At 44.6% G+C, this 15259-nt stretch overlaps 1 protein-coding gene across 3 annotated transcripts in view; it reads left to right on the forward strand.

Moving 5' to 3' along the window:
- The first annotated feature begins 696 nt into the window (after positions 1 to 696).
- Positions 697 to 15259, forward strand: part of ACOT11 (acyl-CoA thioesterase 11) — a 103226-nt gene continuing 88663 nt past the window's right edge. For 2 of the 3 annotated variants that reach the window (XM_089666571.1, XM_089666569.1), the window contains exons 1-4: positions 697 to 812; positions 2251 to 2331; positions 11014 to 11173; positions 13864 to 13933. In XM_089666571.1, the coding sequence (XP_089522697.1) occupies positions 11032 to 11173; positions 13864 to 13933 (212 nt within the window). In that variant the 5' untranslated portion in view covers positions 697 to 812; positions 2251 to 2331; positions 11014 to 11031. The remainder of the gene's footprint in view (positions 813 to 2250; positions 2332 to 11013; positions 11174 to 13863; positions 13934 to 15259) is intronic. The other variant, XM_089666570.1, reaches the window with a different exon arrangement.

Raw genomic sequence — 15259 nt, forward strand, 5'->3', positions numbered from 1 at the left:
AGGGAAACTCTGATGGACTCTCATGCAAGGAAGGGGGTTGTGATGTGGACTCTCAAGTAAGGAGGGACTCTAATGGGAACTCTCAAGTAAGGGGGGGATCTGATGAGGACTCTCAAGTAAGGGGGGGATCTGATGGGGACTCTCAAGTAAGGGGGATTCTGATGGGAACTCTCATGTAAGGGGGGCCTTTGATGGGGGCTCTCAAGTAAGGGGGATTCCCAAGTAAAGGGGGGGGGGGCTCTGATGGGGATTCTCATGTAAGCGGGGAATCTTATGGGAACTCTCAAGTAAGGAGGGATTCTGATGGGAACTCTCATGTAAGAGGGGACTTTGGTGGGGCCTCTCAAGGGGGGATTCACAAGTAAAGGGGGGACTCTGATGGGGACTCTCATCTAATGGGGGGATTCTAATGAGAGCTCTGATGTAAGAAGAACTCTTGATTGGGCTCAAGTTTATATGGATTTTTTTTTTTACTTTGTTCTACTGACATTTGTTCTAGTTGTTTTAAGTTCTATTATGCTGAATTAAAAAAAACTCCGTATGTAAAATGTATTCATTCATTTCAATTTGATGAGTGGATTGATGAATCTTTTTTTGCGGTCTGCAAATCATACAATGTGGCCCTTGTATTGGACAGATTGGGGACTCCCGGTATGGAGGATGGTGAGGCTGACATTGCCGCTTTAAGGCTTGCTCCACGCCTGTTGTGGGATGAAGGAAGTCTTGGCTGAGCAGAGGCAGAAGGAAGGACATGAAAGTTTGCTGTGCTCTGGGGACACCCAGCAGGTGGAGGGACAGCGACTGACGTGACAGTAAACTTGTTTTATGATATAAATATCAACTTTATTATGTTGGATCTCTTCAGCTGTCCTCTGTCTGTAGGACTCCTGTATGCCGTCCTCTGTCTGTAGGACTCCTGTATGCCGTCCTCTGTCTGTAGGACTCCTGTATGCCGTCCTCTGTCTGTAGGACTCCTGTATGCCGTCCTCTGTCTGTAGGACTCCTGTATGCCGTCCTCTCTCTGTAGGACTCCTGTATGCCGTCCTCTCTCTGTAGGACTCTGCATGCCGCCCTCTGTCTGTGGGACTCTGCATGCCGTCCTCTGTCTGTAGGACTCCTGTATGCCGTCCTCTCTCTGTAGGACTCCTGTATGCCGTCCTCTCTCTGTAGGACTCCTGTATGCCGTCCTCTCTCTGTGGGACTCCTGTATGCCGCCCTCTGTCTGTAGGACTCTGCATGCCGCCCTCTGTCTGTAGGACTCTGCATGCCGCCCTCTGTCTGTAGGACTCTGCATGCCGCCCTCTGTCTGTAGGACTCTGCATGCCGTCTTCTGTCTGTAGGACTCTGCATGCCGTCTTCTGTCTGTAGGACTCTGCATGCCGTCCTCTGTCTGTAGGACTCTGCATGCCGTCCTCTGTCTGTAAGACTCTGCATGCCGTCCTCTGTCTGTAGGACTCTGCATGCCGTCCTCTGTCTGTAGGACTCTGCATGCCGTCCTCTGTCTGTAGGACTCTGCATGCCGTCCTCTGTCTGTAGGACTCTGCATGCCGTCCTCTGTCTGTAGGACTCTGCATGCCGTCCTCTGTCTGTAGGACTCTGCATGCCGTCCTCTGTCTGTAGGACTCTGCATGCCGTCCCCTGTAGGACTCCTGTATGCCGTCCTCTGTCTGTAGGACTCTGCATGCCGTCCTCTGTAGGACTCTGCATGCCGTCCTCTGTAGGACTCTGCATGCCGTCCTCTGTCTGTAGGACTCTGCATGCCGTCCTCTGTAGGACTCTGCATGCCGTCCTCTGTCTGTAGGACTCTGCATGCCGTCCTCTGTCTGTAGGACTCTGCATGCCGTCCTCTGTCTGTAGGACTCTGCATGCCGTCCTCTGTCTGTAGGACTCTGCATTCTGTCCTCTGTCTGTAGGGCTCTGCATGCCGTCCTCTGTAGGACTCCTGTATGCCGCCCTCTGTCTGTAGGACTCCTGTATGCCGCCCTCTGTCTGTAGGACTCCTGTATGCCGCCCTCTGTCTGTAGGACTCCTGTATGCCGCCCTCTGTCTGTAGGACTCCTGTATGCCATCCTCTGTCTGTAGGACTCTGCATGCTGTCCATAGAACGTCCTTTAGCTGTATTACATACCCACTGACCTCTGTGCGAACCTGTGTCCTGCAAATGAGTTTCAAAGTTGATTGCTGCATTGCACTAACGGTGCCCATACATGTTTTCATGAATCATACATTCTGATTGTTCTCTCCCAATAGGATCTATCCATCTACAGGCGACAATCAATTTGATCAATATGGTACAGGGGAAGTGAATACCGATAGTTGGAAGATACGACCGTAAGTTATCAATCACATCTCTATTTTCGCCATGCGATCTCATAATCATATCAATCAAAATATGAAATGCTGCCAATCGATGTAACACAATGATATTCCCCTCCCCCCCTCCCGGTGGATTAGTTTGATCGAATAAAATCTAAAGTCTAAATCAACAGGTAGGAAAGTTGCTATTTGATTCAGCTGTCCTATTCCTATTGTTTTGTTCGCTTTGATTGAATCATTCACCAATCCTATAATAACATAGAAGCGTGTATGGCCACCAGAAGATTGTACATGACCACTATCTACACTGACCATTATTGATAGAGCAGATGACTGTCCTGGATTCCAAGGACATGTCCAACATTTTGGTGATTTGTTTCCTGCAATGTAGATGACTTTAAACACCTTTCTGATAAATTCCCTATTTATTGACCCTAGGTTCACATCTGTGCGGGTGGTGCCGCTGCAGATCCACACGAACATCCGTTCAGCCGCACCACCCGCACAGAGAAATGCGGACCCGCGGACGGGTGCCATTAGTTCTAATGGCACGCCGCTCGCACTGGAAAACGCAACTGTACTGGGAAAATCGGTTCCTGTGTGGGCTGCAGTTTCCAAAGAAGTGCAGGGACTTCTTCCCTGTGTGTCACAGGGCATGGGGGTCCATTCAAATGAATGGGTTCTCGTTCCCATGCAAAACTAGGGCAGCACAGTGGCTAAATGGTTAGCACTTCTGCCTGGCAGTACTAGGGTCATTGGTTCGAATCCCAACCACGGCACCACCTGCCTGGAGTTTGCATGTTCTCCCTGTGCCTGCGTGGGTTTCCTCCGGGTACTTCTGTTTCCTCCCACACTCCAAAGACATGCTGGTAGGTGAATTGGATCCTGTCTAAATTGGCCCTAGTATGTGTATGTATAAATGTAAGTTATGGACCTTAGATTGTGCACCCCTTGAGGGTTAGGGACTGATGTGAATGTACAATATATATGTAAAGTGCTGTGTAAATTGACAGCGCTATATAAGTACCTGAAATAAATAAATAAACACGGCTGCATAGATATGAACCGGGGGGTTAATGTAAAATTCAGTTTGGTTACATCTTGTTTTTTTTTTATATTGTTAAGCTGAACATACACTGTACAATCAGATTGTACAATCCCCTTTAGAGCTACCAACAATTTATGAAATACAAGGGCCAGCATATTAAATACAAACTAAATGGATTGTTGATATGCATAGACTACATAGATTTGGTAAGCATTTGTATAATCAGATTGTAAAGTGTATGGACACCCTCCAGCTGGCCATACATTTTAGGCTGCTTTCACACTCCATTACAAAAACACAGTAAAGTCACATATGCATTCTTGTTGCGTTTCCAGTGCGTTTTGCACCTGTAAAAAAAGGACATGTGACCCAAAAACGCAATGCAGGTGTGTTTTCTATTTATTTCAATGAGGATGTGCATTTTTGGTTCCTTTTTTTTCTTTTTTTGCACTAAACATGCACAAAAAATGTAGCTTGCAAGAGTTTGAAAAACACAACAGACCAGCAACTGACCATAGGATTTAATGGTAATAGTCATCAGTGTGAATGGCTGATTGTACAATCATCTTTAGGCTTTGTTTACACTTACTGGTGGGGGAGTGGTAAAATGAGGTGGCAGAGCTGCATTTTAGCACGCCCCTTAAGCTGCTAAGGCAGTCAGACAAGGGTGTATACATGCCACAATGTTCTGCTTTGCGGTGCAGCTAAAATGATCCAAACATCGTGTTCGGCAGGTAGTAGTGCCAACAAACACACATACTCAAGGGACTGGAGCCGCTTAATAAAAATGCCATTATGAATGAGGCCTAAGTCCTCGTTTTCACAGATGGTTGTTTTTTTGACAGTTCTGAAAAGAAATGCCCGTAGCGAAATAAAGAAGAAATAGCGCAGGGCATACATGACTAGGCCCAGAGTGGGGGAAGGAAGAGCAGAAAGGGTTAAGGTAGCTCCAGGGGGATTTGTTATTGTTAGTGGGGGGTAGCTGATTGGTAGAGGTTTGTGTAGGTGGGGTTTTGCTGCACCTTAGGGTGGGAGGTTCTGTGAGAGGGCGTCAGTTAGCTGGACGGCAAGAATGTGAGCTTCCCTCCCGCCCTCCCTGTTTGGGTGAGTTTTGGGTCCCTCCGGGTAGAAGGGGGGGACTATGTTGGTTAATGGACGGTTGTTGGTCTTTGGAGGCAGTTCTTATTTGGACGGTGAACGTCACTGGTGTGGGACCCATCCGTGGTATGGGATGCCTGGGGACATTCCCAGTTAACCGAGGTTTAACTGGAAGGTGGTGGTGCTGCACTGTGGACGGTATGGTTGTCTCCGAGCTGGTTGGTTGCGGCTGGAGGCCTAGGGTATATGGTTGTCCGCAGGTGCATTTCGGATCGTTTTGGGGTGCCTTCGAGGACCAACAACAATTCTGGGGGTTTCTGTTATACGGTCTGGTTGGTGGCGGTTGTTGGTCTTTGGAGGCGGTTCTTATTTGGAAGGTAAACAACAATGGTGTGGGACCCATCCGTGGTATGGGATGCCCGGGGACATTCCCAGTTAACCAAGGTTTAACTGGAAGGTGGTGGTGCTGCACTGCGGACGGTATGGTTGTCTCCGAGCTGGTTGGTAGCGGCTGGAGGCCTAGTGTATATGGTTGTCCGCAGGTGCATTTCGGATCATTTTCGGGTGCCTTCGAAGACCAACAACAATTCTGGGGGTTTTTCTGTTATAAGGAATGGTTGGTGTATTGTAACTTGAGTTGTTATTAAAAGGCCATGTTGGCCATTTACTCCAAAATTGGTGTTCTGTCTTTTGTTAGTAGAATTGGTTAAGGGGAAGGGGGTTGGTGCGGAACGGTAATGGTGGTAATGGGGAAGTGGATGAGCCTATCTCTGGTACAATAGTCAAGGAATTAGTGGTGAAATGCCTTTTTCAAGCCAGTTGACAGGTGCCTCAGAAGTGATATGCTGCCACCTGGACACCTATTATTTTGGAGAAATCCCACCATACTGCGCTGCAATTGCATGCATCAGATGTGGTTTACGGCACAGTCCCATTCACTTGAGTGGGGTGCACTTGGCGGCAGTACTGCCTTCCCAAAGCAACATGCTATATAATATATGGCGTGCATGACCATGGAATGTGTACATGCATGTCTGCCAGCAATGTGAAAGTGTTATTAAACCCACAACAGTAAAATCAGTCTGTATATACAGTAAAGCATGCTTGTTATACTCACTGTGGAACCTAAGGGGTTAATCCTCTGCATTGTGTAAAAAGGGCATTTGATCCTGACTTCTCTGCTCCTCCCCTTGTTCAAATGTCCACAACTTATCTCCTGATAAGACAGACTGAACCCATTCTGCACATGCACAGTTTAGTGTGTATTGCTAGAAAGGTTTTTTTTGTCTTGGGAGAGTGCATGTGAACAGCACAGGGCCAATCAGCACTGTCCACACAGAGAACAGGGATCCTGCATCCTCCTAAAGCAGAAAACTCCTCCTACAAGCTTTAACCAGTGCTCTGCTGAACACTGATAGAAGTCACAAGGCTGTTTTAACTATTCATGAGAAAAGGTATTTAGCAGTTTATATTTACTAAAATAATTGCATTTCCATGTTGTGTGTACTATGGGAGACCAGATATAGTGAATGCAGGGTCCGGGGTTTAGTAACACTTTAACTTGCCAGTGGGCGGTCAGAGTGTGGAAAAAATGCTGTGAGAATTGTATAAAATGTGTGTAGCCGCAACTGCTCAGCCATTTTATGAATGAATACAATGCTTCCTCTGATTGGCTGAGGTGGAAAGGCATGCGGATGACATCATAATCTCCACCTCAGCCAACAGAGGATGCCTTGTATTCATTCATAAAATGCTAAACTTCCTTTGAATGGTTGAGCAGTGTTCACCCCAAATCAATTTTGTGCCAGGAGCATGATGGGAAGTCCCTGTACCACTTCCGGTACACAGCGCTGTATTCTGTACAGTGTCCCTGGAGTTAATTTTGTCCCAAGTTTTTCTTGTTTGTAAAGTTTTATTTGAAAGTTCTAAGAATAAGTAAGGAAAAGTATGATAGAATAGTGCAGTTTTACGTACACATGACAATAATGCGGTTTTCACGCTTGAGCTAAGCTTAAGCATCGTTTTGAAGGGTTTTTTTTATCATTTGTACAGGTGATTTTGTGAGCATCTGAGTGTAAGGGGGTCTTAGAAGGGGCGTTCTGTTTCTGCCACTATTATATATAGTTGGGTTTCATAGGAATTAGAGGAGCTTGGGTGTAGAGTTAGTAGAACGAAGAAGAAGAACTTGGGTCTGGCCCCACCAGACTTGGCGGGGCCCTCCTGGAAGCTATGTAGTCTTCAAAGCAAGTGGCATTCCCCGGCTGGGCAGTGCCTGGGGTCCAGGTTCCCTCAGTTGGGTTTAGCTTTAGGGACAGGTTGAAGGGCGGCCCATTACAGGGGATTATGCTGATGGCCACCTCTGGAATTTGAAAAGAATGTGAATGCCCTGCCGTTACACTTTAGCAAGTAAAGTGTTGAAAAGCAAGTTGGACTTGTCTCTTATTTTTAATGGTGGTCTTTGCCGAAACTGGTTCCTGGTTCAGCCGGGGGAGGGGGGTTATGGAGCAGGGTGATGTGTCATGTCAAGGGGCTTGTGCACATTATGATATACAGAATACTCTATTGCTCCCTCTGGAAGTGGGGCCCACACTAATGAGGATTTAGGCAGGAAGCCTGTTGGTGGTACCCAAAGATGCAACATATGAGGAAGATTATCTTGGCCCCACCTACATGAGGATTAAGTGATTTTTCAGTTACATAGTTAGTCTGGCTGAAGAAAAGACAAAAGTCCATCCAGTTCAACCATTAAAAAAAAAGTTATAATCCTATACACACAGCTGATCCAGAGGAAGGCAAAAAAACCCCAGTTATTTTTAGCCAATGAAAAGCTAGTTACTAAGGAAAAGAAACAAACAATATGTGCGATTTTGCACTCTTTTTTTTTTCCTTTTTTATGCAAGTGTAGAGTGTTTTTGAGGTGTTTCCATTGACATCTGCTGGGGCCAAAAGCATTTGAAGCTTTTAGTTCGAAAGATGCTCATGTACTTTTCAGAGCTGCAAACTTCAGGCGACACTACACTCCGGAGTGAAGCGGCACGATTGGAATACATGTGGTTTTGGATGTTGAGTGTTGTGGAGCTTCAATCTACAAAACACTCAGGTGTGAATAGAGCCTTAATGAACAAAATGGGCCTTAATTTACCATGAATGTTCCTGATTTTGTCTTGAAAATGTTCCTATTATATACATAACTGACTTCTTTTCTGCAATTTCATTTGTATTGATTGCACCAACGTATTCCTAAGCTGTTTAAAGAGAACAATAAATGTTCTGTACCTGCACCTGAGGTAGTTTACAATTTAATTTTCCTACCACCGTCCTGCAGACACACTATAGGGCCAATCTGGGTGTAAGTCCATTAACCTTCCAGTGAATTCTTTGGCTGAAGGATTAAAGTCCAGGAACTGCACCCAGGACCCTAGTGCTACAGAGCAGAGGTTTTACCACCAATCACAGCTGTCCACATCTGGGGCATTTTAGCACACATATTATATTGTACAGTAACATATGTTGCCTTAAGCACTATTCATTTATTGTTGGATTTAATATCCACAATTGGTACAGTGTAAGTATAATAGTTATGCTGTTCCTGTCTAAAGGTCAGGGTCAACGCGTTTCACCTAATTATGGCTTCTTCAGGACCCAGTGTATTGAGAGGGCATCATTGTATATGAAAGAGAATATACAGTATATGATAGTAACATAGCATTAGTGATATTAAACATACAGTCAGGTCTATAAATATTGGGACATCGACACAATTCTAACATTTTTGGCTCTAGACACAACCACAATGGATTTGAAATGAAACGAACAAGATGTGCTTTAACTGCAGACTGTCAGCTTTAATTTGAGGGTATTTACATCCAAATCAGGTGAACGGTGTAGGAATTACAACAGTTTGCATATGTGCCTCCCACTTGTTAAGGGACCAAAAGTAATGGGACAGAATAATAATCATAAATCAAACTTTCACTTTTTAATACTTGGTTGCAAATCCTTTGCAGTCAATTACAGGCCGAAGTTTGGAACGCATAGATATCACCAGATGCTGGGTTTCATCCCTGGTGATGCTCTGCCAGGCCTCTACTGCAACTGTCTTCAGTTCCTGCTTGTTCTTGGGGCATTTTCCCTTCAGTTTTGTCTTCAGCAAGTGAAATGCATGCTCAATCGGATTCAGGTCAGGTGATTGACTTGGCCATTGCATAACATTCCACTTCTTTCCCTTAAAAAACTCTTTGGTTGCTTTTGCAGTATGCTTTGGGTCATTGTCCATCTGCACTGTGAAGTGGCGTCCAATGAGTTCTGAAGCATTTGGCTGAATATGAGCAGATAATATTGCCCGAAACACTTCAGAATTCATCCTGCTGCTTTTGTCAGCAGCCACATCATCAGTAAATACAAGAGAACCAGTTCCATTGGCAGCCATACATGCCCACGCCATGACACTACCACCACCATGCTTCACTGATGAGGTGGTATGCTTAGGATCATGAGCAGTTCCTTTCCTTCTCCATACTCTTCTCTTCCCATCACTCTGGTACAAGTTGATCTTGGTCTCATCTGTCCATAGGATGTTGTTCCAGAACTGTGAAGGCTTTTTTAGATGTCGTTTGGCAAACTCTAATCTGGCCTTCTTGTTTTTGAGGCTCACCAATGGTTTACATCTTGTGGGGAACCCTCTGTATTCACTCTGGTGAAGTCTTCTCTTGATTGTTGACTTTGACACAGATACACGCACCTCCTGGAGAGTGTTCTTGATCTGGTCAACTGTTGTGAAGGGTGTTTTCTTCACCAGGGAAAGAATTCTTTGGTCATCCACCACAGTTGTTTCCGTGGTCTTCCGGGTCTTTTGGTGTTGCTGAGCTCACCGGTGCGTTCCTTCTTTTTAAGAATGTTCCAAACAGTTGTTTTGGCCACGCCTAATGTTTTTGCTATCTCTCTGATGGGTTTGTTTTGTTTTTTCAGCCTAATGATGGCTTGCTTTACTGATAATGACAGCTCTTTGGATCTCATCTTAAGAGTTGACAGCAACAGATTCCAAATGCAAATAGCACACTTGAAATGAACTCTGGACCTTTTATCTGCTCATTGTAATTGGGATAATGAGGGAATAACACACACCTGGCCATGGAACAGCTGAGAAGCCAATTGTCCCATTACTTTTGGTCCCTTAAGTGGGAGGCACATATGCAAACTGTTGTAATTCCTACACTGTTCACCTGATTTGGATGTAAATACCCTCAAATTAAAGCTGACAGTCTGCAATTAAAGCACGTCTTGTTCATTTCATTTCAAATCCATTGTGGGGGTGTATAGAGCCAAAAATGTTAGAATTGTGTCGATGTCCCAATATTTATGGACCTGACTGTATATCATGTAGTAGACCATATGACAATCTGTGCAGAGAAGTATATGCTCACACAGGCATGGCAAACTGCAGGAGGTCCCGAAATCAGTTGTGGGGATGGGAACAGGGATGATAGGACCACACCAAACCCACCAAGGGAGGACATCAGATGGGTGGTTGAATGAATGAGGGAACCTACAGAAGTGTTTCACTAGTCACTGTTCAATAGGCACACTATTCCTTCCACTGACACCAATTATCTGGCACTATTCATCCCACTGACACCAAAAATGGGACTCTGTACCTTCCATTACCACCAACAATGGGAAACTATTCCTTCCATTGATATAAATGATGGGGCACGGTTCCTCCCATTGACACCAACAATGGGACAATATTCCTCCTTTGACCAGAGGTGCTAGGTAACTGACCAACAAGCCAAGCAGTAATTGTGTACTTGCAATGACCACAATCCAGCCCCCTTATCTGAAGGACAGTAAATTGTCCCTTACTTTAAAAAGTTTGGAGACCCCTAGTCTATACTAACAAATTTCATCCGGCCATGTTCTAAAAGTGACAGCTGGAATCTGATCGGTTGCTGCACAACACAAAATTCCACCTATTTGATGAATGACACCCAAACAACTCTTATGTGCCACTGTACAGCGAGACCATCAGACAACATCAATTATAGGTAACCAGGCATGAAATTTTTTCAAAGTCTGGATTTGGAGGGGGAAATGGAATCTCTGCCAGGCTTCTCTTTCAATCTCTTTCCTTGCTGGGAAGACTTCACTAGAATTGGTAAAATCATACACAATTCTGCCCTAAACCCTCATTGCCTCACATTGGGGTTCATATACAGCATGAAAACTGGAAATGTTGTTCCTAGCAATTAGATTTAACCCTTAGGTAAATCCTGATCTGTTGCTATGAGCAAATGCCCCATATATGCTCAAACTTTGGAAATCAGCCCCACTTTCCCCTTGACCACTATATTCCTACACAGGGAGACCTTGACTGTTGATTGTGGCATATGACATATAAACTTGTTTTTCTGAAGCCCCCCCACCTCAACAAAATGTTTAGAACCTGTAGCAAATTATAATGGTACACTGTATATTTACCAACGATCTTTAAACATTAGACATTTGTTGCACTTCAGTATTAGCAGATGTACTAAATCTGGCTTTTGTTAAAGGTCCCAGCCTGCCGTGCCATGGCAAGCAACAATGGAGACAGGCGAAACCCAACAGAGGTGCGCATGAGCCAGATGGTGCTACCATGTCATGCCAACCACCGTGGGCAACTCAGTACCGGGCAACTGCTGAAATGGATAGATACTGCGGCCTGCCTGTCAGGTGAGAGTTGTTATAACATAGGTTTTTGCTTACATAGGGCTGTTCTGAGTTGAAGTATAACTAAAGGCAAAACTTTTTTTTAGTTTTAGATAATGGAGAGGGCTTAGGACACCTATAAGGTTTGTAGTGCTGTCCGTGCCCCTGTTATACCTAGGGTTTTAAAACCTCCAAAATGGGGAAAAAGATGCTTTTATTGTTTACCTGTAAAATCCTTTTTCTTGGAGAACATCATGTGACACGGAGCACCTTCACATTCATTATGATATTTAGGCAAAGCTCCAGTTTTTGTAGTACGCCATAAACCAAAAAAGGAAGAGGGGTGGGATCACTGTGTCCCATGATGTACTCCAAGAAAAGGATTTTATAAATAAACCAAAAGCCTTTCTTGTACATCTCAGGACACATTGCATCTTCATATTCATTTCGATAGGGATGTCCCAAACCATTGATCGTGATGGGAGAGCAGCACAGCAACAAACCACCAACCCAAATAAGTAAGAACCTTATGCAGCAGCCTGCACACCGCACTGACCAGAGGTAGCATCCTTAGAGGCATTTGCGTTCACTTGGTAACACTTGCACTGAAGACCAGGTAGCACCTTTACAAACATGAGCTACCGAAAGCTGATGATGAGTATCCCAGGAGGCACCAACACTCTAGTAGAATGGGCTTTCAAAGGAAAAGGTGGAACCTTACCTTTAAGGCATACTCTTGAGAAATATACCGATGAATCTATCGAGAAATGGTAGATTTGGATGCCGCATTCCTTGTGCCCCGAGGAAGCTCAAAGAGGGAATTTGACTTTCGAATAGCAGCCGTCAACGTCAGTTAGCACCTGATAGCACGAACCACATCCAAGCTGTGAAGAGCCTTGTCCGCTAGTGTCTAAGGCTTAGTACAATATTCTGGATGAGACAGAACAATGAAACCACTTTAGGCATAAAGAACTGGTGAGGCTGTGAGTACCTTTTCACGGCGGAGTGCCAGAAATGGGCCCTTACAGGATAGAGCAGCTAATTCTGAAACTCTGTGAGCCAAAATAACAGCAACCGGAAAAATAAACTTCCAAGTCAGAAGGGCTAAAGAAACATTGGTGGGTTCAAATGGAGATTTCTGCAAAACTGAAAGTACCAGGTTGAGGTCCGACAGCATCAGTGAAGTGTTAATTGCTGGAACAGTGTGCATAATGCCTTGTTCAAAGGCCCACACCAAAGAGTGTAAGGCAATCTGTCTCTGAAACAGGGCCACTAAAAATTAAATTTGACCTTTGATCATACTCGAGGCCAGTCCCTGGTCAACTCCTGAGCGAAGATGAGCAAGAATAAGGCAACCACAAACTTGTGAGGGAGAAACCCCCGAGTCTCACACCAGGAAAAATAAGCCTTCCAAGTCTTATTGTAAACCTTCCTGGAAGTTGCCTTTCTAGCCTTAAGCAGGGAAGGAATTACCAAATCTGAAACACCCCTGTCCCTTAGGATCCTGGTTTCAACAACCATGCCAGCAACTGTAAGAAGGATGGCAGATCAGAAATTCTGACAGTAGGTCAGAAGGGTTGGAAAGAGTTTAGGGTTTGTCTGATGACATGTTCACCATGTTAGAATACCAAGTCTTCCTGGGCTAGGCTGGGATGATCAGAATCACCAGAATGTCTTCCATTGGAATCTTGCAAAGCAGATGAGGTAAAAGCTGAAAGGCAGGATGGCAAAGATTAGTGAGAACTGGTCCCATAGTGTCACCATGGCAACCACCATGAGTGTTCAAGGATTCCTAGTCCTGAATACAAACCTGGCATCCAGGTTCAATGAAAAGCTGGACAGAAGATCCAAATATGGGACCCTTGCTGCTGCCTGCATCATAATCAGATCCTGAAAATGAAAGGACCCAAGACCTGTTCCCACCGGGGGGGAGGGGGGGGCAGTCCAATCTTCACTTATCAGCTCAGGCTTTGCTACAAGGACCTTCAGGGACTCAACTGCCCTGCAGGGGATCACAACTCTGACCCTATATAGCACCCTAGCTATTCATAAGGAAATATACCACTGCAAAGGGTCCGTAACACAGGGTCCAGTGCTGACTGGCAATGTTAAAGGCCGTCCCCACGCGTCTAGTGTGGAGTCCAGGTACCACTGCTCTAAACATTGAAAACCCATAGAACATGGATCTGTATAAAGCAAATCTCATAATCCTAGCTGCAAATGTTGAGAAGCTAGCTATTTTTGTGCAGAGAGCTGAACAGACATGACTATCGCCTTCAGACACTAGCAAAAAAACACTGTAGCCTTTCCCAATGGGGAGGGGTTATATCTGGGAGGGGACTTTTTTTTTTGTGCAGGTGTCCACCTGAAGGTGGTGATATAACCCTACCATAATGAATATGAAGGTGCCCCGGGATGTATGAAATAGAGAAAAAGTTTTGATTTTAGTTCTGCGTTTAAATAAAGTTCTTAAGGCCTTTCCTGGAAACCTGTAAATCCAAATAATTGTGTCTCGATCCAAATTTTGCTTACATTACTTCTCAGGCCCTAAATCTGACCATTGTAGAAAAGCGTTGTGTTTTGTACTGAACTACCAGATTTCACCAGAAGGTGGCATTTCAATCAAATCTGTAATTAATGCTGTTTTGGATACACACAGTACTGTACATTGAGAGGAACTGTCCTAGCACAAGTGTTGTGTTCTGGTCTTTCAGCTGAACGCCATGCTGGCTGTCCCTGTGTCACTGCCTCTATGGATGACATCTACTTTGAGCATACCATCAGGTAATGACATTTCATTTTGTTTCATTAATAAAAGTAAATACAATGACTGCCTTTTTTGCCTACCCCTCATCCCAGCTCTGTCTGTAAACCTTAAAGTGACAATAAAGTAATTTTTTTTAAACATAAAAAAAAAGATAACTCCTAATCCATGCAACAATATTGCACAAAAAGATATTTTACTCTTCTCACAATCCCTGTCAGCACTCTCCTTCGAGTGCCTCCTGTAGTTCTCAATGGGTCCTGTGCCAAGCTGTGTGCATCCATAGACACACACAGTGACTTGACAGCTGCAGGGGTCAGTTCCCTCAGTTTATGCTGTAAAATTAGGAAGTGAGGTGAGCGATGCTGTTGCTGGAGACACTGATGAAGTGGTGACATGGAGATAGGTAAGTGTTTAGAGATGAAGGGGGAGGCAGATAGGACAGGTAGTGGGGCATTTTTTTACCTGATGACAGAGAATGGGTTAAGGTAAAAAGACATTTACACTTTACTTTACATTTACTTTAAATCTGTCATCTGCTCATTGGTGGTACAGTGGCTAGGTGACCCCCAGCGCCTGCTCATTGTGAAGACTATCAGTGACCTCCAAGAGCTGTGCAATGACCATGAATTTATATACCTGCTTGCCTATACCTTTGACTCAGTGAGAGGGGCGCCTGGATAACTGATGGGGCCTTGCATGGGAAGTAGAACAAGTGTATGAGAGGGATCTTATTGTAGACCGTTCACTTATCTTAAAACAATAGGTTCAATTCACAAAACAAATATAGCAGGTTTTACAGTCACATGGCTGAAAATAGAGTGCCTTATGCAGGCCATAGACGGGTCGTTTATCGGCCGAATTTTCGTCCGAACGAAAAACCTGCCAATATTCACGCCGTTAGTGGGGCAATGCCATCAGCTGCCTTTGCGGATCTTCTCATTTCTTTTTATCGGTCATGCTGCATTTTTCGTGAGCATTGGTGGCAGCATCCATGGCAGCAACTACCGATTTTTCGTTTATCGGCCGACAAATCAGCCAATAAACGGCCAGTCTATGGCCAGCCTTAGACAGGTCTTAAGCCTTTGTGACTGATCCTAAAGTATCTAACCAATCTGAGCTGTCGGTAGTTGCACTAGGCAAATGTCAGCTTTCAGCCAGTAGAATTTTTTTGTATGCAAAGTCTGAAAAATCATTTGTTGGATCATTCCATCTTGCCATTACTGAGGTGACTAATTTAGATAGAAAGCCATTAAAATTTCATCCAGACCTGCTACTTGAATGGAATCCCAGGTTGCTGTTGTGTCTTGCACTTAAACATTACAACATGTTCAATTTTCCAAATG

The sequence above is a fragment of the Staurois parvus genome, unplaced genomic scaffold (assembly GCF_062004578.1).
Source record: "Staurois parvus isolate SC_StPar_1 unplaced genomic scaffold, SC_StPar_1.0 ptg002753l, whole genome shotgun sequence".
Taxonomy (NCBI): Eukaryota; Metazoa; Chordata; class Amphibia; order Anura; family Ranidae; genus Staurois; species Staurois parvus.